Source organism: Crocodylus porosus, unplaced genomic scaffold (assembly GCF_001723895.1).
Source record: "Crocodylus porosus isolate Cpor-Errol unplaced genomic scaffold, CroPor_comp1, whole genome shotgun sequence".
NCBI lineage: Eukaryota > Metazoa > Chordata > Crocodylia > Crocodylidae > Crocodylus > Crocodylus porosus.
Genome location: NW_017728929.1, coordinates 5,118,354 through 5,145,977, shown reverse-complemented (window position 1 = coordinate 5,145,977; position 27,624 = coordinate 5,118,354). Strand labels below are relative to the sequence as shown.

At 42.6% G+C, this 27,624-nt stretch overlaps 1 protein-coding gene across 1 annotated transcript in view; it reads left to right on the top strand.

The window, feature by feature from the left end:
- Positions 1-27,624, top strand: part of LOC109315373 (glypican-5-like) — a 643,246-nt gene that overhangs the window by 240,588 nt on the left and 375,034 nt on the right. The window contains exons 4-6 of the mRNA XM_019543047.1: positions 2,558-2,691; positions 5,375-5,434; positions 7,288-7,413. Coding sequence (XP_019398592.1) covers positions 2,558-2,691; positions 5,375-5,434; positions 7,288-7,413 — 320 coding nt within the window. The remainder of the gene's footprint in view (positions 1-2,557; positions 2,692-5,374; positions 5,435-7,287; positions 7,414-27,624) is intronic.

Here is a 27,624-nt window from a genome sequence, read left to right as displayed (position 1 = left end):
TTTACAAAAAGGGGGGGAAGGAGGACCCCGGCAATTATAGGCTAGTCAGTCTTACCTCGGTCCTTGGGAAGAGCTTTGAGAAAATTATCAAGGAGCACATCTGTAATGGCCCAGCATGGGAAGTATTGCTTGGGGCAACCAACATGGCTTCACTGAGGCAGGTCCTGCCTGACTAACCTGGTTTCTTTCTATGATCAGGTCACAAATTCCCTGGATGAGGCTGTTGGGGTGGATGTCATCTTCTTGTACGTTAAGAAGGCCTTTGACATGGTTTCCTACCACATTCTCTTAAAAAAAAAAACTTGGTCCCTGTGGCATTGATACCTACACAGTCAGATGGATGGCAAGTTAGCTAGATGGTTGCACAAAGAGAGTAGTTTTCGACCTGGAGAGATGTGGGCAGTGGAGTCCCCCAGGGTTCGGTCCTGGGGCCTGTACTGTTCAACATCTTTAGCAGTGATCTGGATGTGGGTGTGGAATGCATGCTGCCCAAATTTGCAGACAACGCCAAGTTGTGGTGTGAGGTGGGCACACTGGAGCGGAGGGACAGAATCCAGCTAGATCTAGGCAGAGGTGGGCGAATGAGAATAGGATGGAATTAAATGCAGACACGGGCAAGGTAGCAAGGTACTGGATCTAGGGAAGAAGGAACCAGCAAGACACCTATAGGCCGGGGAACACCCTTTTTGTCAACATGGTGGCAGAAAGGGATCGTAGAGTCATTGTTGATTCCAGGATGGACATGAGCCGCCAATGCGAGGAAGCGGTCAGTAAAGCTAACCGCACCTTGTCGTGCATCTATAGATGCATCACAAGCAGGTCCAGGGAGGTTATCCTTCCCTTCTATGTGGCATTGGTCAGGCCACAGTTGGAGTACTCCTACCTTGGGGGTCTTCAAGAGGAGTTTGGACAGATATTTGGCTGGGGTGATATGACCCCAGCACTCATTCCTGCCTGGGGTAGGGGTAGGACCTGATGATCTGTTTAGGTCACTTCTGACCCTGAGCACTGTGATATTATGAAGTTGAATTGAAACAGGCATTAATTCCTATTTTTACATGTTGTTCAGCATCTTGTATATGGCCTTCCTCTTTTCATTTCCAATACCTACACTATGACTGTCTTTTAACTGAAAATATTCCTTCAGTTTACATAGCAGTAACATTTTTAGGCAGAACAGATAGAGGCAGATCTGCCCCACACCTTTCCTGTTCAGAGGCATATGCACCACAACAACATAAAATTGTGTAGGTGATAATATTTGAAATGATCCATGTTCATGAACACTTATCAAATGGTGGATAGACAGGCATAGCTCAATAAAGTTTTTATTATACAGGTGGTAAAATGCACAGTACAACAAAAACCTATATTATCATTATAACATAAGCTGGTGACATTGGTTCACTGTCTTCTTTAAATATTTACGCCAGGATGATGGATTCTGTGCAGTTGAGGCCTTTATTCGGTTCTAGTCTGTAAGAGATATTTTTTGTTTGTTTCCTTTTTCAAGTATTTTTTAAATCCTTAATTTAAAATTTTAAAAAGTATTGAAAGGCTTACTTTTTCTTATAAAGCAGGAGTGTTTCCTTTAGCAATAATATTTACTTCTGCTACAGTGTGAACATTTTTAGCATATCAGAGTATGGGGTAGTACTTATTTCCCAGTACATGAGACATTAATACTGACTTCACATTTCCCTCTCCTTGTCTAAAACTTCATGGGGAGTGTCTTTTGGAAAGACAGGGTGAATTCTGACAGGCTACCAGCAAGATGGCTGCTGCCCTCACCCCTCACTACTGATTGGCTAAGAGGGCTGCCTGTCATGAGGCCCCAACCCTCTTCACCTATTGGCAGTGAGGTGTGGGGCTGCATAGGATAGCTTTTTTAACCAAGCAGCAACAAGGGGCAGGGCCATATGACCTATAGTCCTGACAACCAATCAGTAGTGAGGGTTGGGGTCACTGGGCCCCCCTCGGGTAATCAGAGGCATGGGGGGAGGGGCTTTGCTGCACTCAGTCCATAAAAATGGCAGCTGTCCCCAGGATCTACCCTTGAAAATGACCAGCCATGTCCTTGAGTTAGGTAGATCCCTAACTATACCCCAGCTACCCTACTTGAAATGGTACAGTTGCCAGATAAATGCAAGTGAGTACATGGAAATGTTTTCTTCATGTTGAGAGACTCCTTACGAATGTGTCATTCCTGCTGGACTGTTCCTTCACATCAGATGCCATGCTTCCCACCCACGCTTTTCCTTTCACATTGGACAAGGAGTGAAGTAAAGGAGAGCCTGGTGTAGTACAGAGAGGGGTAGGCTTGCCGCTGGAGCGTACTCTTAGGTGTGCTACAGCATGGCACAGCTGTAGCAATCAGCTAATCTTTGCACTGCCTGTTGATACCGTATTTATTGAGGACAAGGGTCCTTCCTTAATGTCTCCAGGTACCTTTTTGCCATGCAGTGCAGAGATCCTCTGTGCATAATAACATAAGCCAGAAGAGCCAAACTTGTTCAAACATAATTAGGTTTTCTTTCCTCCTTCTGCTTTGTTACAGGTTGATAAAGTGTGCGGGCAGCCTAAAGGAAGAGAAGTGAAGCCTTCGCCAGACAACATAGTGCAAGTGAAAGAAGTGACTGAAATGCAGGCTCTCACACTGACCCATTCTGCTACTCTGAGCAGTAAAAGGAGGTAACCACAAGCAAGTAGTACTTTTAAGTAAATGGAAATTAAGCTTGTTCTACATAGTCTGTATTAGCTGCTTCACATGAAACACATGAACAAACACCCTCCCCTCTCCCTTTCTTCCTCCTCTTGAAATCGCTGTTTCTAGTGCCCTGACAGATGCATTCCTTATAATGTCTCTTTCTGTGCAGTGCAATGCTCCTGTGACCTTAGTCTGGCCAGACACCCAGCTCCATCCTTTTCAACAGTATTTCCCTGTGATCAGCAAGGCAAATCACATTTAGTATTACATACCACTCTGTGGTACCTGTGACTAAGCAGTAAGTTTTAATCGTGGCTATACTGCTTACATTATATCAAGGAGAAAATGGAAAGGGTTATTAACACTGTAACTCAGTGCTCTGACATAATTAAATCCCACTGAGTGCAGTGAGATTTAAATAGAAGCTTCAAGTTAAGCATGTGATAAAATTCAGTGAAGAAAAGGATAGACTCTTTAGTTATGTCCTATAGTGTATACTTAACTAAAGAGAAGACCGATATGTTTAAGTTAAGTTTACAATTAAAAGGGTTTGATGAGTGGGGTACAAAATGGTTAGCAGCATGTAGAATCATATGCACTGATAGACTTCAGGTTGCCATCACCTGTAAATACCCCTGGTGTACATATACTTTGCTAGATTTCTCCTCTAACTCTTGAATGTCTCTACAGAATTTTCATCTTTCTTTAATCCCAATGCAATGCAGTTCTGGCATGTTTTGTCCTAATTCCACTAACGCTATCTCTTTTGGAACACTGGCATGATGGTGGAAATTGGAACAAATGCTGCCTGGTCTGTTAGAAAATCTCTAAATCTGAATATATTTACAACATTGCCATGAAAATTTATAGATGTGAGTACTACATAGTACTCTTTAGAGATTAACCGAAACCTGCAACTTTGCTGTTGTAGTCATTTTTTAACAGAGAGGTGACTGTCGCATATAGGTGGGATGACGAGAAAAGTGAAGGCATATGATGGTATATGAAAGCACACAGCATGAACAGTATCTCTTTCTGTAAATTGGCATTTTATTACTGAGTTCAGCACAAAGTACTGTTTTGGGTTGGATAAGGACACTTGACAAAACCAAATATTTACCTTATTGTTTGTGCTGCTCACAAGGTGGGTCTTGGTCTACCTGTAAGTACAGAAATGTATTCTGCTTAACAAATAATTATGATATTATACTTGGCTTTCAGCTGGAAGAGGCAGGAGTTGAAATAATAGTACATTAGGATTTCATTGATATTTTATGACCCATGGGTCTTATTATTGAATAACTAATTTTGAATTTCTTCAGAGATGGCTTCCATCTATTTTATTTGAATGAAATCTGTCTGAATCAAAAACTACATAGCTTTATTAAAATTATAACATTAAAGATGTATACAGAATGCATCATTAATCTAGTGAAAATCAGCTTACTTCTGGAGAAGAATAAAACATTTCTGAGCAGTTCTCGGTAGTCTGATACATGCGGAAGTCCCAGTTGGCTTAGACTTCTGTTATCATAAATGTGACTTTGTGTATAGCTGGCCCTCTGTCAGATCATCTCCAGCTGGGGAGAACAGAACTTTCCTAGCAGCTCCCGCAACTCTGGATAGAGGTTGTGACTGTATGAGTGAAATCTCTCTAAGAAACTTGACAGCCACCGAAGGCCCTTTTTTTATCCTCACATATGCTTTGTGCTGCTTGATCCTATTGCAGATCTAGTCCATTTTCTTCAGTAAGAATTACCTGGTTTTGACACACATGCCAGGGTCTGTGTTTCCTTTTACATGTGCCTTTCCTAGCAATGCCATTACGTTATGCATGAGCATTGCGGTGGGAATAAACATTCTGACTCTGATCTCACTCATGTGACAGCAGAATTCAATGCCAAGCCATGTATGGTGCACAAAGATTTTTACCTAGTTTGGAATTCCTGCAGCAGAAAATGAATTCACGATGGACATCGAGCCTAGGACTGGAACAATTGTGAGGTGCCTTAGAATATTTAGGTCTTCCTATAGTGATCCCTTCAACCCTGTCCTCACATATGACTTTAAGAGCTGTATTTTCTACTTTAAAAGGTTCTTCTAATTTGGTACCATCCTAAACAGCATTCAGACCTAAACAACACAAAACATCTGTACTTGTAGTTTATTAAGAGAGATGACAAATTGCTCATTACCTGAAAAACAAACACTTTCCAAGTCTGCTTCCATGTGGAGCCCACTCAAAGCCATTTTTTTCTTGTTTGCTTTACCATGCTTGGTACCTGTCGCATAATTATACTGCTTTAATTTGTTATTGAGTATGGTCAATTTTAAGTCCACAGGATTTTTTTTTTTAGCATTTTGTGTGTGTGCTGCATTGGTAATTGCACTTTTGTTTGAAAATGACTCAGGAAAAGGATAGTGTGTGTTTCAGAAATGCATTGACATATCTTAATTACATCTGTGGAAAATCTCATGATAATTTTCTTCCTTATTTGTTTTCTGATATTATCCTATGCATGTGCTTGATGACCTTTTCTTTCAAATAATTTTTACTTTTTTTTTTCTTTTGTTTCTCATTTCTTTCCTTCATTTGCCTGAATTCCTGCCTCTCCCCTACTCCCCAACCTCTTCTGATTGATGCTTATTCTCCCTGGCCTATTCCAGTTCTCTGCCTCTGAAAGCTTCAAAGAATGACAAATCCAGAAGTTTGAAAAAAATCTCTCGGTAAGAATGAAAACAAGGTGACATACTCTGTCAACGTAGCTCAACAAAATATGATAAGGTTCTTGATTCCATTGTGAGCTCCGATTGAGGAATGACCTACTTTTGATTACAGCTACTTTAGAATTCACTTAATAAAAAATGTTTTCTTATTGTGGAAAGAACTAGGAAGCCCCAAATTCTTATTAAACAAGTTTAGGTCTATTTTATTAAAATCTAAATATTTTGATTTTGTAGGAAGTGAAAATACACTAGAATTCTGAAGCTTAAGATATTTTTAAACTAGTATATACACAGAGATGCAAAGGATTTCAAAGCCTTTGGGAAGATTGAATAACATAAGCAGTAGACTTTCTTAAGAGGTTGTATTTTTGTCCTCCTGAAGTAAACAGTGCTGTGTAGCCAGCTCTAAAGTGCCTCTGCCGTCTTCATATAATCAGAGGTTCCAATGCCGTGTCCCTCACAATCCTGGGATTTCTACTGAAAAAACAAGCCCTGCCTGTTCACTCTGATCTGGCATGCCAGAAACTGGTGATTAGGAAGAGTAGGCAACTCAGGAGCAGCCTTGAGGGCATTGGAAGGGCCGTCAATGCATGCCCAGGGTTGCACTTAGCTGCTCTGGCTCAGGAACTACTCCCACTATATTTCTCTACCTTTCTTCAGACAGCAGGAAGATTGTACAGAAATTATCATGTGATATAGTAAATGGAGCAGGCCCACTAAATAACCATGTCCACCAAGACAAGGATATAGGATACTTTGTCTCTGGTTCCTTCTCCACTTTTCCTAATGAAGAAAAGATACATTTTTGCCATTACATTTTAGCTATCAGTGTCATAGCCAACACATGGTAATATAAACAAAGCATATCAGGTTTTACTAAGGAAAAGTGAATTGTTCCCATTTGTGCCAGTAAGGTGTTGTCCTGATATAAATACCCAGGTACTCTGAGCTCTTGAGCAAATAATGAGAACTGGTCTCTTCCCACTACTGAACATTATTTACGTGTCGTTGGGAGAACGATAGATCCAAGATTCTACAAAATCTACAATATTTCACTCCTGGGTATTCAAAATACAGAGGAACACAGGTGTCTGAGGTCACTCAGCAAGACAGAAATAATCATGTTTCAGAGCATGTCTCTGGGAAGGAATTCTTCCCACCCCCTTGCAACATCAGACAATGGGCTATTAGCACTGGCCAGTTTTTTTCATGTTTCTCCAGGCCATTACTGCAGGGTAGGCACCAGGCTGAACAACAGAAAAATTGAGATGCAATAAGTATGTGCCATGGATGGCGATGGTAGAGAGTTGCCAGCCTTAAAAAGATAATTTTTCTGCACTGGAGTTACAAACTCAAGTTAACTAATGGAAGAGTATGTAGTTGTGGGTCAATGCTGATGATTATGAAGATAGCCTTCTCTGTCCAGTAACAGGGCTGTCAGCATGCTTATTTAATCTCCTGCTGGCCCAAGGTCAGATTAAAAATACTGACTTCTAGCTATAAAAAGAAAATTTCCACCTAACAATAGAACTTCCAAATACATCTTTATCTGTTGGTACAAAAGCGTTAGATGCAGATTTTCAATCTGTGTGTGATGTATTGCTGGTATTTGTTAAAACTATGTTTTAAACTCAATTTAATCTATTAGCGCTGTGGTAACTAGGGGTGGATAATAAATCAGAAAGAAAAATAAACTTTAAATAAGAGCAAATTAACTTTGTTGGCTTTTTCTTTTTGAAAGGGTTGAAAACCTTTAACCTTATGGGACCATAAATAACGATTTAACTTGACAGAGCAATTTCCCCAGAAATTTACTGTTTTGCTGTTAATCTCTTTCTCTTCCTAATTTGTAGGGAGTTCATCAACTACATGAAAAGATCCCGAACCTTTTATGCCTCTATTGCAGAAAGGCTTTGTGATGGAGACCTGGTGATGAGAGACAGCTCAACTTGCTGGAATGGAGAGGACGTTGTGGAAAGGTAATTGTGAGTGCAATATTTTGTATTGAAAATGGATAAACGAAAAACTAAGCTTCACATCCTCCTGTTGTTTTTTTAAAAGGATTCTGTTACCATAGCTTGCATTGTTTTGAAACTTCACATTAATTTAAACCTGAAGTTTAATTACTTTCATTATCCTGATAATCATATTAACACAGGGAGCATTTTGCTTTTAAGTAAAGACTAGGCAAAACACACAAAAAAAAGCATTACAAGTGAGAACAACTATACTTCCCAAAGCAGACTGAGCAGCACTGATTTTTTTCAGTCCAGATTTACCAGACTGTGACTTTCTTACCAGCCCTGCTCACTGAGAGGTTTGTGCTTTTAACTGTAAGATGGAAGCCACTCTAAGTCTTGAAATACTCAGTTGTACTTTCTTGATTCTGTTTAATGGCATGTCAGCAAGGTTTTTCACTGCCATTGAGTTCAGTTCCTTTGGATCTGGAACCAACTTCCAAGAGAAGTGGTGCAGGCTCCTACCCTGGGGGTTTTTAAGAGGAAGTTAGATGAACACCTTGCTTGGGTTGTCTGGCCCCAGTACTCCTTCCTGCCATGGCAGGGGGTCGGACTAGATGATCTGCTCAGGTCCCTTCCGACCCTAGAAACTATGAAACTATGAATTTTGAAAGTAAAAAGAATGAATGAATGTTGCAATGACCACATCTTTTTTAGTATAGAGTTTGTTTTCTAAGCAGAATGGAACCTCAGGGGGGCGCATAGCATTATTTTTGATAAGTTTAATAAAATAGATAAGGTAAGAAAGGGTCTTTACTTTGAATGCTCTATTTAATGTACTAACAGTGCTTTTATACTGATGACTTGAGTATGTATGTCCACATTGTTGCTGTTGTCTCTCAAATGCTGGATGCCCAAATGTTTAAACAAAAAAGGAGAGAATTGTTAGTGAAGAAAATATTCATTTTATAAGTACAAACATTAACTACAGCATCTGAAGACTGTGCTGTCTTTGAAGTGACAAGGTATTCATGCATTTAGTGACACTACACAAAAAACAGTGCTTTATCACCCATGAAGAGAATTCAGCACTGACTGTCTTTGGTGTTGGCTAGAGCTATTGGAAAATGTGCGCATGTCTGGTAAGAGGAGAAGCAGGCAATGTAGGGTCACTGTAGAAAAAAATGGGTTTGGAGGCACTGTTGTTAGTTCTTATGTAGCTACTGAATTTAGGAGTGTGCAAGGACCAAATTTTGCCCTATTCTTTTATCTGTGCATAAGAGGAAAGCTCTATGCACCGTCTTCTCTTCCAGTCCCCATAGGGAATGTAAAGACCTTGCCCTCTTACGTTCAATGAAACACTGAAACCATTGACAATACATAGTGCAGGAATAAAGATTAGCTAATGGAAGCTGAAACCAATATCATTTCAAGCACTTCATGAGAAACGTCTTTGACACTATAGCAAAATGAGGATATGCTGAGTATTACGGTGTGCGAAATGGGCTGTATTTGATTCGGATTTGGCCTGAATCGGGGACAGTGATTCTATCCATTGATTCAGATCACTGTCCCAAATTTGATTCAGAGGAATCCAAATCTGAAGATTCAATGCTGATTCAGAGAATCAGCAATTCAGATATAGCCACAACTTTAAATGATTTTTACATACCTCGAGGTACCAAGCACAGCTCATGCATCCTGAGGCAAATGCTGAGGCAAATGGAGCATCCCACAGGAGCATGAGAGGCGGGGATGGGGGAGACCTGCATGCTTGGCGATAAACCCGGAAATAGACTGGAAGTACTTCCAGGTCTGTGGGGAGCTCATGGGTGGGGTGGGGGTCCATGCACCCTGGCTCAGCAATTGGCCGCAGGGGGACTGCAGGTGCCCCCCAGGCCCAGAAGGCACCAGTTGCTGAGGCAGGAGATTTGGGGGGCCCCCCTTCATGCTCCCTAGCAGACCCGGAAGTGGACTAGAAGTGCTTCAGCAGCAGAGTTTGTATTATTATTTTTTTTTAATCTCAATATACATGATCAATTCTCAACAGAATAAATGTGACAAAATTCAACTATGTGAATGTAACAAGATCCTTCCATGGAAAATGTCTTTCTATGTTTGCAAAGGTCATTTCTTTCCCATATCCAGGTGCCACAGATTCCAAACATTTTACAAAGCACTGTACAGATGTATTTTCTTGCATCTGGCCTTAGTTCCTTCTGGTTTTAGATTCTGCTGGAAAACTTTGCTAACATTTGTTTGTTTTTAATTCATTTATTGTTCTTACAGCTTACCAGAAAAAAATTGGATCATCAAAACAGTCCTTTAGAAAGGATTGTTGGCTAGTCATGTATTGGTTGGATATTATAGCCAATGAATTCTTCTTACAAACAAAGACCAGAATAGCTTTATAAAACAAAGACTTCAAAATTAAAAGTGGCATTAGTTATTCAACAAATAGGCTGCAGGTACAGTAGGATCAAATGAATGAAAAGAAACTTTGGCTTTAAGTTCCTCTTTGGAACTTCAGCTTGCAATTTCTCAAACTTTTTTATTTGAAATTCTTATTACATCTCCTTTCCAAGAAGCCAGCTTACTGAGCTTTCTCTTAACTCTCTCTTGAAGTCCTTCTAGAAGTAGTGTTGGAGCAGGATCTCTGTAAGCATTACGGCTCACAATTAGGGGAGTGGTCCTTTGCTGCAAGCTTTAAGCTTTCTCTGATGGTATAGGCTTCTGTGGAAAAAGAGTGTGACCCAGGGTTTGTGGCCTAATAACTATTCCCTGGGCTCTGAAGTGCTATGGTCTATATAGTAAAAGGCTTCCTGCTCTGCTGTGCTTCTGCAGCACTATTAACAAAAACAAGCATTTGCTGTCACTCAGAGGTCCAGTCTGGTACCTGCTTACTTGTAGTGGAGGTGGGAAAAGGGGTTCGTATGGCATTGTGGAGCAGGCAGCATTTAGGACTAATCTGTAGGTATCTCTAACAGAGCAGCATCAAACCTGTTCTTTGTGATGACAGCTACCAACAGATGGGCTCATACTGAGAGTCAGAGGACTGAGGAGTATAGCAGGGACATTCTTCCAGCTGCATGGAAGGGATGAGTACTGGCTGGATGTCTGCCATCTGTGGCTGATATCTGGAAAGAGGAACCACTTGGTGCTGTCCCTATGGAGAACTTCTCAGTAATCAGTGTCCCTTTGTTTAGCAGCTTACCTTTACATTCCATTTGCAAAAATCTTGACCCAAATCCTTTAAAGTGAGAAAGAACATGCCAGGATATTTGTAGTTCTTTGGTACTTGTTATTTGTTACTCAGAGATCTGAACCCATTTAATTCTTTATACTTTAATTCAGACCTGGAGATCTGGTTTGCATTGCTTATCGATGACTAGAAATAAGAATCTCCACACACGTGTGCTGTAAAGGTGTAATGATGAGAATGCATTTTTTTATTCCCCTATTACCATCTTTCTATGATTATAAAATACATTTTTAAGTGAAGATAAGAAATTAAGAGTACTCATGAGAGGACTGTTCAACTCCAGAAAGTGGGTGTCAAAGTTAGGAAAGTCCTAATGCCAGTGTGTGAGTGTGTGTGTGTGGGGGGGGGGGGAGGGTGTATGTGAGAGAGAGCGCGAGCTGCTGCAGTAGTGGCTTTACAGATTGTGCCTCCTAAGTGTGTGTGTAAGTGATTCTTTCCATTGCAATTTCTCTTGCTTTGTCTCCTGATTTTACAGGGTGAGACAAGCTTCTCCCCTTCCTTCACCTCCCCACCCCTTTTTACCATGGGGGATTTCTATGAAAAATGAAATTAATTTTTTGTTTTTAAATCTGAACTTTTAAATCTGAAAGATGTTCAAAATTTTGGATGTTGAGGACATTTCTGTAGAGTTACAGAATGTAATAATATATAGCACTTTTTTCAGAGAAATTTTGCAAAGTTTTGGAGTGGAAAAGGGTCAGGACAAGATCCAAATTAAAAGAGGAAGTAGTAACAAAAATGGAAAAGGTGCATGGAGAAATGGAAAAAACAAAAATGTGAAATATTGACACAGGTTTTCAGCAAACTAGAAATTTTGTTCTGTATCTAAAATTTTCAATTAGAAAAAAATCAAATGAAAATTTGTCATTCAAACTTTCTTGTAGGAAAATGAGTTTTTCAATCACCTCTGAGCACATTGTTGAGACCTGAAGAGGAGGAGGATGGGTTCAGGGGACATTTGCTACTAAAAGTGTCGTGTATGCTGGTGGGCTGGGGCATGAGTGGACCCTAGATTTTGTAAGCCGTGGCATGGGACCAGCAACCAGCTTCCCACAACTCTCATCCAGGGCAGGTAGGCCACAGCATGGGAACAGCAGTAAGGGACTACCCTGCAGGTGTATCCAGCTGCCCAGAAGAGCCTGAAAGGCTCCACCGCTGGACAGAAGCTGTGGGCAGTGTGGGCATCGCTGCATAGAGGATCCACATGGAACTGGGATCCTGGGAGCCACAACGAGGTAGCTTGGGTCTCCAACACCAGCACAAGACTGAGCTGCAGTGCAGGCATCGCTGCACGGAAGGTCTGCGAGGGACTGAGATCCTAGGTGCCGTAGCGAGGTGATTTGGGTCTCTAATCACAGTGCGAGGCTGGGCACAGGAGCCAGCACTACCTCAGGGGTGAGTCACTGTGGGGCATAGGGCTCTGGAGATGGAGGGACCGGGCAGTCTGGGACCCATTTGCTGCAGTGGGTCTGCAAGCGCTCTGGGAATGGAGTGGTTCCTGAGTGCGAGGAGCAGCATTCAGAGCGGCACAGCCCTGGTCATGCACGAGGTGGCCCAGGCCCGCAACTCCCCCTGAGAAGGATTGAGCCACTGGGATGTGTGAGCAAGTCACGCCACACCTCTAAGGCCTAAAACTGAGGTCTATCTTGGGGAAACATTAGTCAAGCCAGGGAGCTTATGAACACTGCTCCACCCTGCTCCTTGGGACATGTGAGTTAGTGGGGCAACGGGTCTCCCACCAAGGAGTGACACGCAAGGAAAGGTACCCTTAAGTAAGAGGCAGGAGGGAAAGACCCCCCTAGAGGAGGGGAATCACTAGAGAACTCTCTAAAATATGAGACACGAGTGTTTATTGATTGTTTGATGCATGCAGTGCATTTTTTGAGTTTTTATTAACTATCAGCTGTGTGCCTTGTATTTTATTAATGCCATTTATTGTTATACTTGTCAGCTCATACCGCTTGGGACCACTAGGCTTACCTGTTTGTATTTAGGTGTGTATATAGTTATAGTTAAAATATTCACTTTAGTTCACTACCTTTTATATACATATATTAAATTTGTACCCATTTAAGATGTTGCTTTCTGTTCCTCTATTGAGACATAATAGGTGGGAGGGAACTGCAAGTAGACTGCAGTTTCCACCCCCAACATGTGTGCCCTGCTACCTTTCCCCTTCTATTGTGGGGTGGGGGGAAGAGATACTCACTTTGGGAACACCCTCAATCAGGTAAAAATTTTCCCTCCCCTATGTGTTCAGTGGTGCCTTTCCTACCCTTTCCACCCCTTCCATTCCCCCTCTCATCCATCTGCTACTACCGTTGTAGCCACTGTCCCTAGCTTACCCAGGAGGTGAGAGGGGAAGGCTTCAGATAGCTCTTGCCCAGGTCCAGTGGGGCTGCATGTGAAGCCAGGCTCAACCATAGACAGTAGGGGCAGCAAGTGTCCCTTCCCCCATGCCTATTCTCAGGCTGGCGTAGAACATCCTGGGGACTGGGCAGGGAGGAGGAATCTGCCCACTGCTGCTGCTGTCCTTAACTGAGCCTGGCTCCCTGTAGAGCCCAGTTGGAGGGTGAGGAGTTAACAGACTGACATAATTGCCAGCTTTCCCTGCTCTCATTTCTTCCTGAGTGGCAAGTAGAAATAAGATCCTGCTACTTTTCTAGAAGCTGTTTTCTTTTTTCTTTCTCCCTTCCCAGAACCCCTGAGGGCAACATCTCATCTTTAGTAAATAGCACTCAGCCCAAAATAGAGTCTTAGCCCTACTGCTATATCAGAAAATAGATTTCCCATATTAATCTGGTGGCTTACTTGTGAACCTCAGTTTAAGGTAACTCAGCCAATGATGCTGGCAGGGATCCCAGTTTTTATTTCTTTGTGTTTCATAAAGAGATCTGGACACTGAACAATATTTTTTTATGGCATTCACTAATTGACATTCAGGCTCTTTAGGAAAAACAAATGCACGTAATAAATAATGTAACGTAAATGCAACATAAAATAATATGGAACATTACTCATAATTGAGCTTATACGCCAGTAAATATAGCTGACTTTTAATGGTCTGTCAAATAATCTTGAGACCAAAACTCTCACTGTGACTTCTTGTACGTTTATAGCTTTCTAGATTATGTTTAATTGAGACAGAGAATGACCATACTGTGGTGAAGTACATTTGCAGTATAAGAAGTTTATATGTTCTTTGTGAATTTCCATGACACAACACAAGGTTGGATGCCTCTGCAAATTTCTGAGGAGGTGATGGTCTGGTAATGAGATAAGCAAAAAGCAGTCCTGCCAGGGACCAACACATTGTTAATTTGGGGCTTGTGGTACGCAGAAACGGTGCCAGAAAGAATAAGCTCCTTGCCCTGAGTTGCTAGGTATCACAAGCCGGACAACGACCAAAGTATATGTGTGGGAAATGAGGTTTTGTTTTTACTTTGTGGAAATGCAAAATTGTCTCCTTTTTTTCTGTTTGTCAGCTGTAAGTACTTATATGGTCTTGAATGTATTTATCCTTCCAATGCCTCTCTCAAGAGCCTTTTAGGATTTGCATGTACTCCTACTCCTTTGATGCTTCTTAAAGCATAATCTCTTTATTCTTTTTTAGTGTAGTGGATCACTAGTGACTCCTTCTTCTCTTAGTCAAACTAATCAGCCAGCAGGGAAGAGAATCCAAATAAATAGGAAATGTACTGTGAAGGCACAGGCCTGCAAAGTGCTGACTCCATTGGCAAGTGAAGGCATTCAGCATTTGGGAGAACCAAGCTTCAAGCCACTGCCTATTTGTGGGTAAGACAGATGACCCATTTCCCTAGCCCAGGAAAGAATCTGGGGCTTGGTTACATTCTTGAACAGAACTTAGGGAAAACATCAGATAAACTAATTTATCTGCTTACCCTGGGCTATTGTTTCCAAATGCTGTTTCCCTTCATCCCCTCTCCTTTAGGGTCTCACTTGCAGGAACCTGCCTCTCTTCTGCAGCCCTTTCCCCCTTTGTTAGGTTTATAATCATTTGGTCCCTCTGTGCTGTGTGTGATGATTGGACAGGGCTGACTGGTCCTAAGCTGAGGCGCCTGCAGATCATATTCACTGTTTCACTGGGAGTTTTTCCACTGACACTCGAAACAGGAAAAAATATATCATAAACTTCCTATCCCCGGTCACAGTGGTGACCTCAAGCACACTTCTGGATGGGGCTGTCTCCTAAACCAGAAGCTATGTAGTTGCATCTGCTTGGCCATGCTTGAGGGAAGGCTAATTGGCCCTGTCACTCAGCAGTGCTAATTAGCACTTCCAAAGTACTGAATGGACACAACTTATGCTGCTTTCAGTTTAGGAAGTGGAGTTCCCAGAGTCACGCAGTGTGCTTAAGGGTGCTGTCCTCAGGGACCATGACTTTTCTGTATAGATATAGACCTAGGAGCAAAACTTCTGGACTCATTTTGTAAAATCTTGGCCTCGATAGAGAATGGAACAACCTTCTTACAGGTTCTGCTGTTGGAGAAAGAAAAATTAGATTCAATAGTAAATCTTGATCTAGGTGCATAGTAAGGCGAATCTGACACTCACTGAGGAATCTTGCTTTTGAAAAATGGTCTTTTAGTAGGAGACAGCATAGCTCTTTATTAATACAACATTGAAATGAGTAAGTTCATCGATATGTGCAGTTTCCGTTTCAAGGCACATGAAACCGTAATAAATATTAAGCCAACAAAAATTAATATGTAACCAGAGCAATGAAATAATTGTAGCTTAATTTGATGTTCATTCAAGAGGCAGTAATCAAGCTGACATAAACCAAACTTCACACAAAATGTCACTGTGCATTTTTCCTCGCATAGTTGTGCTGAGTTTGTTCTTGCTCCAGTCCTGGGCCTATCTTCAATAATAGATTTATGCTGTAGTATAGCTAGTGGTGGTGTGTGATGGTTGAATAGGTGCTAGGATAAAACAACCAGCCTCATTTTCACTCATGAGCTGAACTGATGAAGGCACAGTGGCTATGTAGTGCTGTTTCTGAAGTGTTGCAGTTTTGTGATGTGAAATGTAGCGCTTGGCAGACGCCAAGGAGAATTGGGAAATTACAGCCATCAGTACTTTAAGGAATGAGAATTTCAGGCTGATTCTATATTTTTAAAAGCAGGCTGTGGCCATTTAATTTTTTTTATTGTGACATTGGTATAAGTTAAGTAATGACATTATTATCCTTAGAAAATGGCAGTCAATAAAGAAGAAAAACTGAAACACCCAGCCTCTCTGGGAGCAGTGCATCTCCAGTTATACTAAAAACTAAGCAGCTTTTCATTTAGATACCAAACTGTACCTCTAACTGTCTAACTTTAAGTGTCCAAATTTAAAATCTTTTTGTTCTTAATGTCTGCATGCCTCAGCTCTTACAATGATATGGTAAGGCTATAATTAGTATATGTAAGGCAACCAGAGATCCTCAACTAGAAGTGCTATGCCAAGTTATTCTTAGTGTTGTAGTATGGTAACAGCTTTGGGATCATAGCACCCCCTAAGTAGGATGCTTGTGCATTGATTTAGTGTTATCTCAGAGACAGAATAAATTGTGAACCTTAATGCTGGTCTTAAATCCTTCTTGGAAGTCTCCAGTCCTAGTACTGACCCAGCCTGACTGCTTAATTTGTGAGCCCTAATGAGATTACAGCATGTACTGACATGGCTGTAGGAGGTAATTCAGATCCAAACTAATTCTCTGGCCGCTTTGAAGCTGTGTTGTCAGTTGCAAAAGGTATGAATATTGTCAACCTTTGGGTGCAACTGTTGCTTTCAGAAGTTCAACAGGAAAATTACTTCTTGGAAAAAGCAAATACAAAATTTGGGCCATGATTTACCGCATTTTTATGTGGTCTTTACTTAACACAGTATGGTAACATTTCTGAGTTAGATAGGGTTCTAAAATAATAGCGCATCCACTGTGTAAGTTCTATTGATGTGTAATTGCTACATGCATCGTAGGCCATCTTAGGCGTATCTGAAGCTTGCATGGTTTTAACAAGTCAAAGAAAGGTATGCTACTTTCGTGTTTGAGAGGGCAAACAGGATTGCTGGCTCCTTCAGAGATTATTTTTTTCCTGAATCATCCTGAAGTCATCTGAATTTGTTTTGGTTTGTTTTCCTTCACACCTGACTCTCTGTTTTAGGGAACACCATTTAGCAGTGGATTGTGTGAGACAGAAGTTACAAAATGCCCACAAGAGAACTTATAAGTTACAAAAGCTCATAAGTAGAAGCGCGTTCACGGTGGTGCATACATATAAATATATAAAATTTCCAAAGCCCCAAGACATTTATGACTATTCATTCCACCTTTAAGTTAGCAGCAGTACTAAGAGCTTATTAGAGATGCATTGTCTTTGCTGGAGTGAATCTCTAGAGAAAGGGGGGCAGCTGAAATGGTTCCTGTGGTCCACTGAGCTACAGTATGCATGAAAAATGGCTTTTCAAAAGAAATGTAGAAACAGAAGGCTGTGTCATGAAGAATTGACCTTTACTTACATTTTTCTGGTTTGCCACAGTTATCAAAGTATTTCCAAAGTAAATGAAATGCTTTTCTAAAATCTGGATGGTTATTTAGTATTTCACAGTGCTCTTTTCTGGCCAACCCATCCAAAGATAACTTTCAAACTCTGTTATTTGTGGTTCTAAACCTAATATCCTGGGCCACTCTTACTTCCATTGAAATCAAGAAGATAAATCATTAAGGAATTAAAAACAGAGCTCAATTTAAAAATTAAATCACAAGCATGTATAGCAATGAAATTTCTATTAGAAATCTTCACTGTTAAATGCTAATGTCAAATACTGAGGTTGTTTTTAATGTTAGCTCTACAAACAGAGCAAAAGAACAAGACATTTTCATAGGGATAGTGTTTACTTAGTTTCTAAAATGACAGACTAAAAAAGCTCACTCTTTTTTGTCTCTACATATATGAGCCCTACAAGCAGGTACTTTTTACTGTCAGCTCTAACATTGTGCTACCAGAGACTCTAAGGTACATGTCTTTTACAGTATGGCATTTAATAACCAAAGGGTACAAATAGCAAAATTGTAGATGGCTTTCAGGAGAGCTCGTGTGAAAAGCTAGTTAACAAGTAAAAAGATGTCTTCCCTAAATAATAGCGTGAGTCATTAGAAACTATGGAAGGAAGAGGGTATTATACAAGGTAAGTCTGGGTTTGGGAAGACGCTAACAAATAATTTTACTTCCTTTTCCCAACCAAAGGTTTGTAAAAAGGCTGTGAATTTTTGTAATCATATTTGTCTTGTCTTTTAGCTTATTTTTGGAAGATACTAGCAAGAAGTCATTTGGATAGGCAAAAGCCATGTTCTGATTGAAAAATGCTGCCAGTATGAAAAATATTCTGGAGTTGGCCCATTGATGAAAATGGCAAAACACTCTGTGAAGACCTTAGGATTCTTTCTATGACTTGATTCTTTATCTAGGTTTTTTTGTTTTTGGTGTTTTTTTTTAAAGAACCACATGCTCTGCTTATGTTGGAAAGGGGCATTGAGATATGTTTGCCTAATTTTACCCACAGAACAAAAATATTCTATAGCCTGTGTGGCAGTCTCTCAGTAATAATACAGAGGGGGATGGAAAAGCATATGCCATGTGTTTTAAAGAGTCAAAATTGCAAGGAGGTGCAATACAGTATGATATTGTTCAACCATATTCTTAGCATAATTATGACAAGTTGTAGATTGCCTCCTCCTACTTTATTAGCTTCTTGGGTGTTAATGTGTGGTCCTTGACAGGCGTACATCAGTGTTTCTCCACTAGTTGTGGGTGCATGGAGCAGTAGAAGACACTTAACTTGGTGTTTCCCTATTGCTGGCCTCAATAGCAGACCAGCAGCCTAGAGACCAGGAAGCTGTTCATCAAGGAGTGCCATAAATGAACAAGGCTGGGTTGGGGGAAGAAGTTGCATAAGAGTTGGTCCCAGATGGGTTCTGGTGAATATTTGCTATAACTTGCAGGAATATAGCAACCTCTGTTTTGTTATAGTTTATTAAAATAGCTTCACATTCTTCTTGTGCAGGCTGAATCCAGATCTGATGTTAATGAGAGTGACTCCAATGAATTTAATGGCATCAACCTTGCTTATATTAGCTCTGAACTTGGCTCTCATATTTTGCCCCTCTTTAACAAAGCCAGCAATGTCTCAGAGACCCTTCTACTATTCGAAGGGAGGCTGTGATCATTTTCTTTTGGCAAAGGTGTTCTTTTTAGTAATGAAGTCAAATACTGCATTTCTTGGCTCTGGTGTTCTCAGGGACATTTAATGAGTGTTTAGAGAATATTGCCTTCTCTCCTGTCTCACTTGGTCTTTTTAGTGATAGCTAAGTTGGATCATTTAGCAAAGGGCCACAGAAGGCCTTGTTCCTCTGGTTCCTTTGGTTATTTTATGTTTTTTAAGGAAGAGTAAATCCTGCATTCTTGCAGAAGGCACATTCCCATTGACCTCAAGTTTTGCAAGAGTGAGGGCTGGAGGATTTCACTTGTAATATGATCTCCTCTTTTTAAAATATCTACTGTTGTACAATCTCTGTATAATGTGATCTTAGTTCATAGATTTATAGATGTTTGGGTCAGAAGGGACCTTAGCCGTGAGTCTAACCCTCTGCCCTGGGCAAGAAAGAGTGCTGGGGTCAGATGACCCCAGCCAGGTGCATGTCTAACCTCCTCTTAAAGACCCCCAGGTAGGGGAGAGTACCATCTCCCTTGGAAGCCTGTTCAAGATTCTGGCAACCCTTACCATAAAGAAGTTCTTCCTGATGTCTAACCTAAATCTGTTCTCCATCAGTTTGTGGCCATTGTTCCTAGTTACTCCAAGGGGTGCCTTGATAAACAGAGCATCTTCTATTCCTTGCCCCTCCCCCCCCCCAAATGAATTTGAAGGGGGCCACAAGATCGCCTCTCAGCCTCCTCTTGCAAAAGCTGAAGAGATCTAGGGCCTTGTAGGACTTTGTCTGTAGGCCCCATACCATATGAGTGGTCCTCCTCTGAGCCCTCTCAAGATTCTCCACATCCCTCTTGAAGTGTGGTACCCAAAACTGGATTCAGTACTCCAGCTGTGACCTGACCAACGCTGCATAGAGGAGAAGAATCACCTCCCTGGATCTGTTTGTCATGCACCTGCTAATGCATGATAAAGTGTGGTTAGCTTCACTGATTGCTTTGTCACATTGATGACTCATGTTCATCTTGGTGTCAGCAATGATTCCAAGATCCCTTTCCACTGCTGTGCTGCTGAGAAGGTCCTTCCCCAGCCTGTACGTGTGCTGTTGATTCCTTCTCCCTACATGCAGCACCTTGCACTTGTCCTTGTGGAACTACCCTCTAGTGTGTTAACTAGTCTTTACCCCATAACTTGGTATCATCTTCAAATTTGGACAGAGTGCTTTCCACACCCTCATTCAAGTCACCAGTGAAGACATTGAACAGCATAGGTCCGAGGACCAAGCCCTGTGGGACTCTGCTGCCCACATCTTTCCAGGTCAGTACCGACCCATCCACCACCACTCTGTTGGTGTGACACCCTAACCCAGTTTGCCACCTATCTGACCATGTAATCACCTGTCGCAGCCACTCAGATTATCTGTGAGAATAGGATGAGCTCCCATATTGAAGACTTTCTTAAAATACAAGTAGATGATATCTACCTCGATTCCTGCATCTAAACATTTAGTGCCCTGGTCATAAAAAGAAACAAGGTTAGTCAGGCAGGCTCTACCTATTATGAATCTAAGCTGATTGCCCTTCAGCATTGTTTTTCCCATTGGACTCCCACAAGTGTGATCCTTAGTTATTCTTTCAAAGGTTTTCCTGAGGATAGAGATGAGACTAACCAGTTCCCCAGATCTTCCTTCCTCCCCTTCTTGAAAATAGGGACCACATTAGTCCTTTTCCAGTCCTCTGGGACCTGACCTGAGCACCAAGAGTGCTTAAATAGTCATGCCCGTGGCTCTGCTATGACACTGGCCAATTCCTTCCACACCCTTGGATGAAGATCATCTGGGCCTGCCAACTTAAACACACCCAGCCCCTCCAAGTGTCCCTTCACTAAGTTGGCGCTCACAGTTGGTGGGCTGGTTTCCCTTTTGTGCCTGTCTGATCCAATTGGGAGATTTGTCCTGATCTGTGTTCAGGAATACAGAGGCAAAAAATTCATTGAAGAGCTCAGCCTTGTCCCCCTTATAGATTCATAGATGTTAGGGTCGGAGGGGATCATCATTGAGTCTGACCCCCTGCATAGGCAGGAAAGCGTACTGAGTTCAAATGACCGCAGCCAGGTGCCTATCTAACCTCCTCTTGAAGACCTCCAGGGTAGGAGAGAGCACCACCTCGCTCAGGAGCCCATTCCAGATTTTGGGTACTCTAACTGTGAAGAAGTTCCTCCTAATGTCCAGTCTAAATCTGCTCTCTGCTAGCTTATGGCTATTATTTCTTGTAACCCTCAGGGGTGCCTGGGTGAATAGAGCCTTACCAATTCCCTTCTGCGCCCCCATGATGAATTTATAGGCAGCCACAAGGTTGCCTCTCAACCTTCTCTTGTGGAGGCTGAAGAGGTCCAGGTGCCCTAGTCTCTCGTCGTAGGGCTTGGCCTGCAAGCCCTTAACCATATAAGTGGCCCTTCTCTGGACCCTCTCCAGGTTATCCACATCCCTCTTAAAGTGTGGTGCCCAAAACTGGATGAAGTGTTCCAGCTGCGGTCTGACCAGGGCCCGATAGAGGGGAAGTATCACCTCCTTGGACCTATTTGTCATGCATCTGCTGATGCATGATAAAGTGCAGTTAGCTTTGCTAAAGATTTCATCACACTGACGACTCATGTTCATCTTAGAGTCCACTAGGACTCAGAAATCCCTTTCTGCTTCCATGCTGCCAAGCAGGTCATTTCCTAGGCAGTAGGTGTGCTGGACATTTTTCCTTCCCAGGTACAGCACTTTGCATTTCTCCTCGTTAAATTGCATTCTATTGTTTTCTGCCCATTTGTCCAACCTGTCCAGGTCTGCCTGTAGTTGTTCCCTGCCCTCTGGTGTGTCCACTTCTCCCCAGTTTTGTATCATCTGGAAACTTGGACAGAGTACACTTCACTCCCTTGTCCAAGTCACTGATGAAGACATTGAAGGGTATCAGTCCAAGGACCGAGCCCTGCAGGACCCCACTGCCCATGTCCTTCCAGGTCAATACCGACCCGTCCGCCACCACTCTCTTGGTATGACCCTCTAGCCAATTTGCCACCCACCAGACTGTGTAATCATCCAAGTCACAGCCTCTTAACTTGTTCACCAGTATGGGGTGGGATACTGTATCGAAGGCCTTCCTGAAGTCTTAGTAAACAATATCTACCCCTACTCCTGCGTCCAGGTATTCTGTAACCTGGTCATAAAAAGAGACCAGATTAGTCAGGCATGATCTACCTGCTATGAACCCATGCTGGTATCCCCTCAGCATTATTTTTCCTGCTGGGCTCTCACATATATGAGCCTTAATAATCTTTTCAAAGACTTTACCAAGAATGGAGGTGAGACTGACTGGCCTGTAGTTGCCTGGATCATCCTTCCTTCCCTTCTTGAAAATAGGGACCACATTGGCCCTTTTCCAGTCCTCCGGGACCTGGCCTGTGTGCCACAAGTGCTCAAATATTCTTGTCAGTGGCTGTGCAATGACATCAGCCAGTGCCTTCAGTACCCTCGGATGGAGCTCATCCGGGCCTGCCGACTTAAAGGCATCCAGTTCTTCCAAGTGACCCTGCACTATCTCAGGGTCAGTGCTTGGTGGTCTGGCGCCCTGCTGTTGTCTCTCTATGATCCCAGTGTAAGACTTTCTTGCCCCTTGTTTAGGAACACTGAGGCAAAGAACTCATTGAGGAGTTCAGCCTTGTCCCCCCATCTGTCACCAATTGCTTTTGCCCGTTCAGTAGTGGTCCTGCACTGCCCTGGGCCTTCATTTTACTCCCTATATAGCTGAAAAACAATTTTTTGTTATCCTTAACTTGGGATGCCATCCTCAGCTCCATGGTAGCTTTGGCCTTTCTAACTGCCTCCTTACAACTGCGAGCTGAGGAGACATACTCCCCTTTAGTAATTTCTCCCCCTTTCCACTGCTTATATGCCCCCCTTTTTTGCCCTTAGGCTGCTCTGGATTTCTCTGGTTAGCCAAGGAAGCCTCTTGGCCCCTTTTCCCCCACTGTCACTAATTGCCTGTCACTGATTGCCCTAGTTTGTCCTGTAGGGGTTCTCTGCTACCTTGCACCTTCTTTTTACTCCCTATATACCTGAAGAAGGACTTTTTGTTGTCTTTTGTTTGCAGGTGCATGATAAACAGATTTGGCCCCCTTGCTCCCTTTCCTGTGCAATGGGATTGTCTAATTTTTGTTGCCAGCATAAGTTCCATTTCTGCTTTGGTCTTTTCTAACTGCCTCCCTGTAACTGTGAGACAAGTAGGTATACTGTGCCTTGGTAGCTACCCCCTGCTTCCACAACCTATATGCCTGTTTTTTGCCCCTAGGTTTTTCTGGATTTCTCTGATCAGCCAAGAGGGTTTCTTGGCCCCCTTGCTCCCTTTCCTGTGCAATGGAATTGTCTCCTTCTGTGCCTGTAGGATTGCTCCCTTTAGGAATGACCACACTTTCTGGGCTCCCATCTTGCCAATGCTCCTTTGATTGTGTTTTGGAGGCATCTAAGCGGGGTCAGAGGTGCTCTTGAGCGGTATGTGCTGTAAATATCCCAAACTGGGAGCCACGACATCTGGACACAAGAGGTCAGATTCTGAACCAGTTCTACTGTGGGTAGATACACAGTGATTTTATTTACTGCAGTGAAACTACTTTGGATTTAAAATGGTGTAATTGGGATCAGAAATTTGCCACTGAGAGCCTAAGACCATTTCAAATAAGGTGCTAAGTGTTAAATTAGTGATGTGCTGAATGTCATTCTCATCCTGATGACTTGAGGCACTTGGTAAAATATCTTGAAATGCCACCATTTAAAAATATTTATATTTGCTGGTGAACTTTAAGTTTCTGAAGGTTATGTTAGCGGCTGGCAAACAGGTATAAGTGCATAGCTGGATTGCTTCAGAGCTCTCAGATGCACTGAACAAAGTAGGAGCCTCAATTGTATTCCATTTTTTTGCAAGGCATTGATCCCAGAAAAGGACAATTACATTTTAAATCTGATACTTCATGCACATTATGGGAGTAGTTCTCATTAATAAGCTATGTAGTATTTTCACTAATATGCATGAATATAAGCATGGCAACATAACTGTTCTAATTATTAAAAGGAAAAGGTTACAAAACCAACATTTTTTAAACTAAAAGCAGAATTTGTAAAATGTAGGAACACTAGAACAGAGAGGCATGGACAGTGTAATATGTTTGTCCTTAGTTTTTCCAATAAAATAAAACGTTCAACTTATAATGTGAGAGATTTGAAGGGCATTTTGCACCTTTAGATTAGGAACAGAAAAGACGGTTAAAATGTATTTGTTAAATTCACAAAGGAAAGCATTCTGTTGCATTCCATATGCTAGCAGATAAAGTTACCAAAGGGTGTTTGTATACAGCATCTATAATCAATGTTATTTTTTTATTTAAAAAAATGAAAGAAAGAAAGCATAGAGGCTTCAGGTAAAAACTGCTGAGCAAGCAATACTTGTTAAAATCCCATGTAATAATCTAAGCTGTCTTCTCCTCTGCAAATTCATGGAGACAAATATAACAAGCTGCTATTAACTGAAGTATGTAAATTCTCTACTGTGAAAAATGAGTACACTAAGAATGGGATTTGAAATTTCCCAAAGCTTTAGAGAAACCATAATATAAATATAGAGAAAGAAAAGTGTTTTCTGTTTTTTGGGTGGTGTCAGGTAGGATCCTGTGTTCTTGTGATCCTGAAGTCTTCTGCAGCTGGTTGACAGCATTTAAAATGCATATGAACTGTTGTGATCTTGATCAGATCAGTCATCATTTTAGCAGTGAATATACGTGACAGTGCTATTCAGTAAACAGAACCCTTTTCATTAATGCTGCTTATAAGATGAGATGTTGCTTCTGATAAATACAAGGTGAGGAAAGAAAATACAGTGAGGAATGCAGCAATTTAGTAGTAAAAGTGTAACTAAATCTGTGTTGAATATTCAAAGATGTTTTCTGGCTACATAACCAGGAAGCTGTCAATTGTCCCAGACTAAGCCTCTCCAGCAATTGTTGGAGATTATTGGGTCCATCTAAACTCCTTCCCTTAGGGGTGAGCACATTACTTATTTTCCTGTAAACTGAACAGTATAACTGAGTCTACAGTCAGTGGCTTTTTTCTGCTACAGGGTAGAATTTAACTATTTGTCAGAAAGAGCCATATAGTTTTATTCATTCAAAAAATAAATTGCCCCTCTGTTATGATATTTGGGCCATTTGCAATGCTGTATCCAACAGCCAGGATTATTGGAGATGGGCAAAGTCATAACAGTTTCGTAGTTGGTAGGGTCAGAAGGGACCTGAGCAAATCACCAACTCTGACCCCCTGCCATGGCAGGAAAGAATGTTGGTGTCAAATGTGGGTGGTCACCCCGGCTAGGTGATTATCCAGCCTCCTTTTGAAAACCCCCCAGGGTAGGAGCGAGCACCACCTCCAAGGGAAGTTGGTTCCAGATCCTAGCCACCCTGACTGTGGAGTAGCGCCTCCTGATATCTAGCCTGAATCTACTCTCAGTCAAATTATGGCCGTTATTCCTTGATACTCCCGGTAGTGCTCGGGGGAACAGGGACTCTCCCACTGCCTGCTGGTCCCCCTTGGCAAATTTGTAGATGGCCATCAAATCCCCCCTCACCCTTCTCTTGTGGAGGCTGAACAGATTCAGGTCCCATAGCCTCCACTCGTAGGGCCTGCCTTGCTGCCCCTGATGATGTGAATGGCCCTCCTCTGGACCCTCTCGATGCTGGCCACTTCCCTCCTGAAGTGCGGCACCCAGAACTGGATGCAGTACTCCAACTGCAGCCTGACTAGTGTCGCATAGAGGAGGATCACCTCCTTGGACCTCCTTGTGATGCACCTGTGGATGTATGACAAGGTGCAGTTAGCCTTCCTGACCGCGTCCCCACATTGGTGGCCCACGTTCATCTTGGAATCAATAGTGACTCCAAGATCCTTTTCTTCCTCTGCACTGCCGAGAAGGGAGTTCCCCAGCCTATAGGTATGGTGCCGGTTGTTCCTCCCCAGGTGCATCACCTTGCACTTGTCAGTGTTGAAACCCATCCTGTTCTTAACCGCCCACCCCTGTAACCTGTCCAGATCTAGTTGTACCCTGTCCCTCCCCTCCAGTGTGCCCACTTCTCCCAACATCTTAGTGTCATCCACAAATTTGAACAAGGTGCTTTTCACCCCTTCATCCAAGTCGCTGAAGAAGATGTTGAATAGTGCAGGCCCAAGGACCGAGCCTTGGGGACCCCCACTGCCCACATCTCTCCAGGTCAAAAAAGACTCATCCACCACCACTCTCTGGGTGCAGCCCCCCAGCCAATTTGCGACCCATCTGACTATGTAGGCATCAGCGCCACAGTTGCCTAATTTCTTAATGAGAGTGGAGTGAGAGACAGTGTCGAAGGCCTTCCTAAAGTTCAGAAGGACTATGTCCACCGTGACACCTACATCCAAGGATTTTGTGACCTGTTCATAGAAGACTACCAGGTTGGTCTGATCGGATCTGCCTCAAATGAACCCATGTTGGTTGCCCCTAAGCATGATTCCTCCTGCTGGTCCCTCGCAGATGTGCTCCTGGATAATTTTCTCAAATAGCTTCTCTAGGACCGAGGTAAGACTAATGGGCCTGTAGTTTCCTGGGTCCTCCTTCCTGCCTTTTTTGAAGATGGGGACCACATTGGCCCTCTTCCAGTCCTCCGGCATCTCACTAGAGCACCATGAGTGCTTGTAAAGTTGTGGCAGGTCCCATAATGACTTCTGCTAATTCCCTCAGCACTCTGGGGTGGAGATCATCTGGACCTGCTGATTTGCAGGTTGTCAAGATCTGTTGGTAGCCCCTCCCTTGAAAGAGGAATTATAGTAGACCCCTAACATAGTTGTTTGTAGCTGCCAGACATAGGTTCACTTCTGATTGGAGTATCCAGTGAGACTGGACATTGTTTCTCTGGATGAGCAGTAGAATGAGTTTTATTAATGTACCCTGTTATCTCCTGTAGGCAACCTTCCCAGACTCCTGAGGATGACACTGCAAAAATGAATGGAAAGACTGCCCATGCAGGATACTTTTTGGCCTAGGAACAGAAGTTGCACATAAACTGGTTTAAGTGATCAGAAACTAGTTTAAATCTGTAACAGCAGAAGTTCGGTGTACATAAACCACCTCCAAATGGTGAAAACCGATTTAAGATAAACCTGAATGAATCTAGTATCAGACTAGATCAAACTGGCTTTTGGAATTTCTGTCCCAGATCTCTTCCTGGTTCAAGTTAAACTGAGTCCCCCAGCATCGCAGGATGCTTTACAGCCCTAGGCTGTGCTGTCTGCTCCAATGGAGCAGGGACTCTGCTCCTTAGCCTGCTTCCTGCCTGCATCTGTCAGCCCATGGATTGGGGGGGCAAAGGAACAGACCCCAAGGCTCCCTTAGCCAGGGCTACACAGCATGTGGGAGGAAGGAAAGCCCCTGTGGTGAGGGCTTTTCAATCCTCACAGCTCTCCCTCTTCCCCCTTCAGCAGCTCCCACAGGAGGGAGGGAGAAGGAGTCCTCCTGGTCAGGTGCCTGCCCATGCAGCCCAGCTTGGGGACACTGGGGAGGCCCTGCCTTGGCAAGCTTCTCCCCACCCTGGCCCAGGGTCCCCCAGCTTGGTGCAGCTCCAAGGAGCTGAGGGGAATTCTTCCCCTCCCAAATCCCAGGACTGCTTGCCTTAGCCCCTGTAAGTCTCAGGCAGCCTCA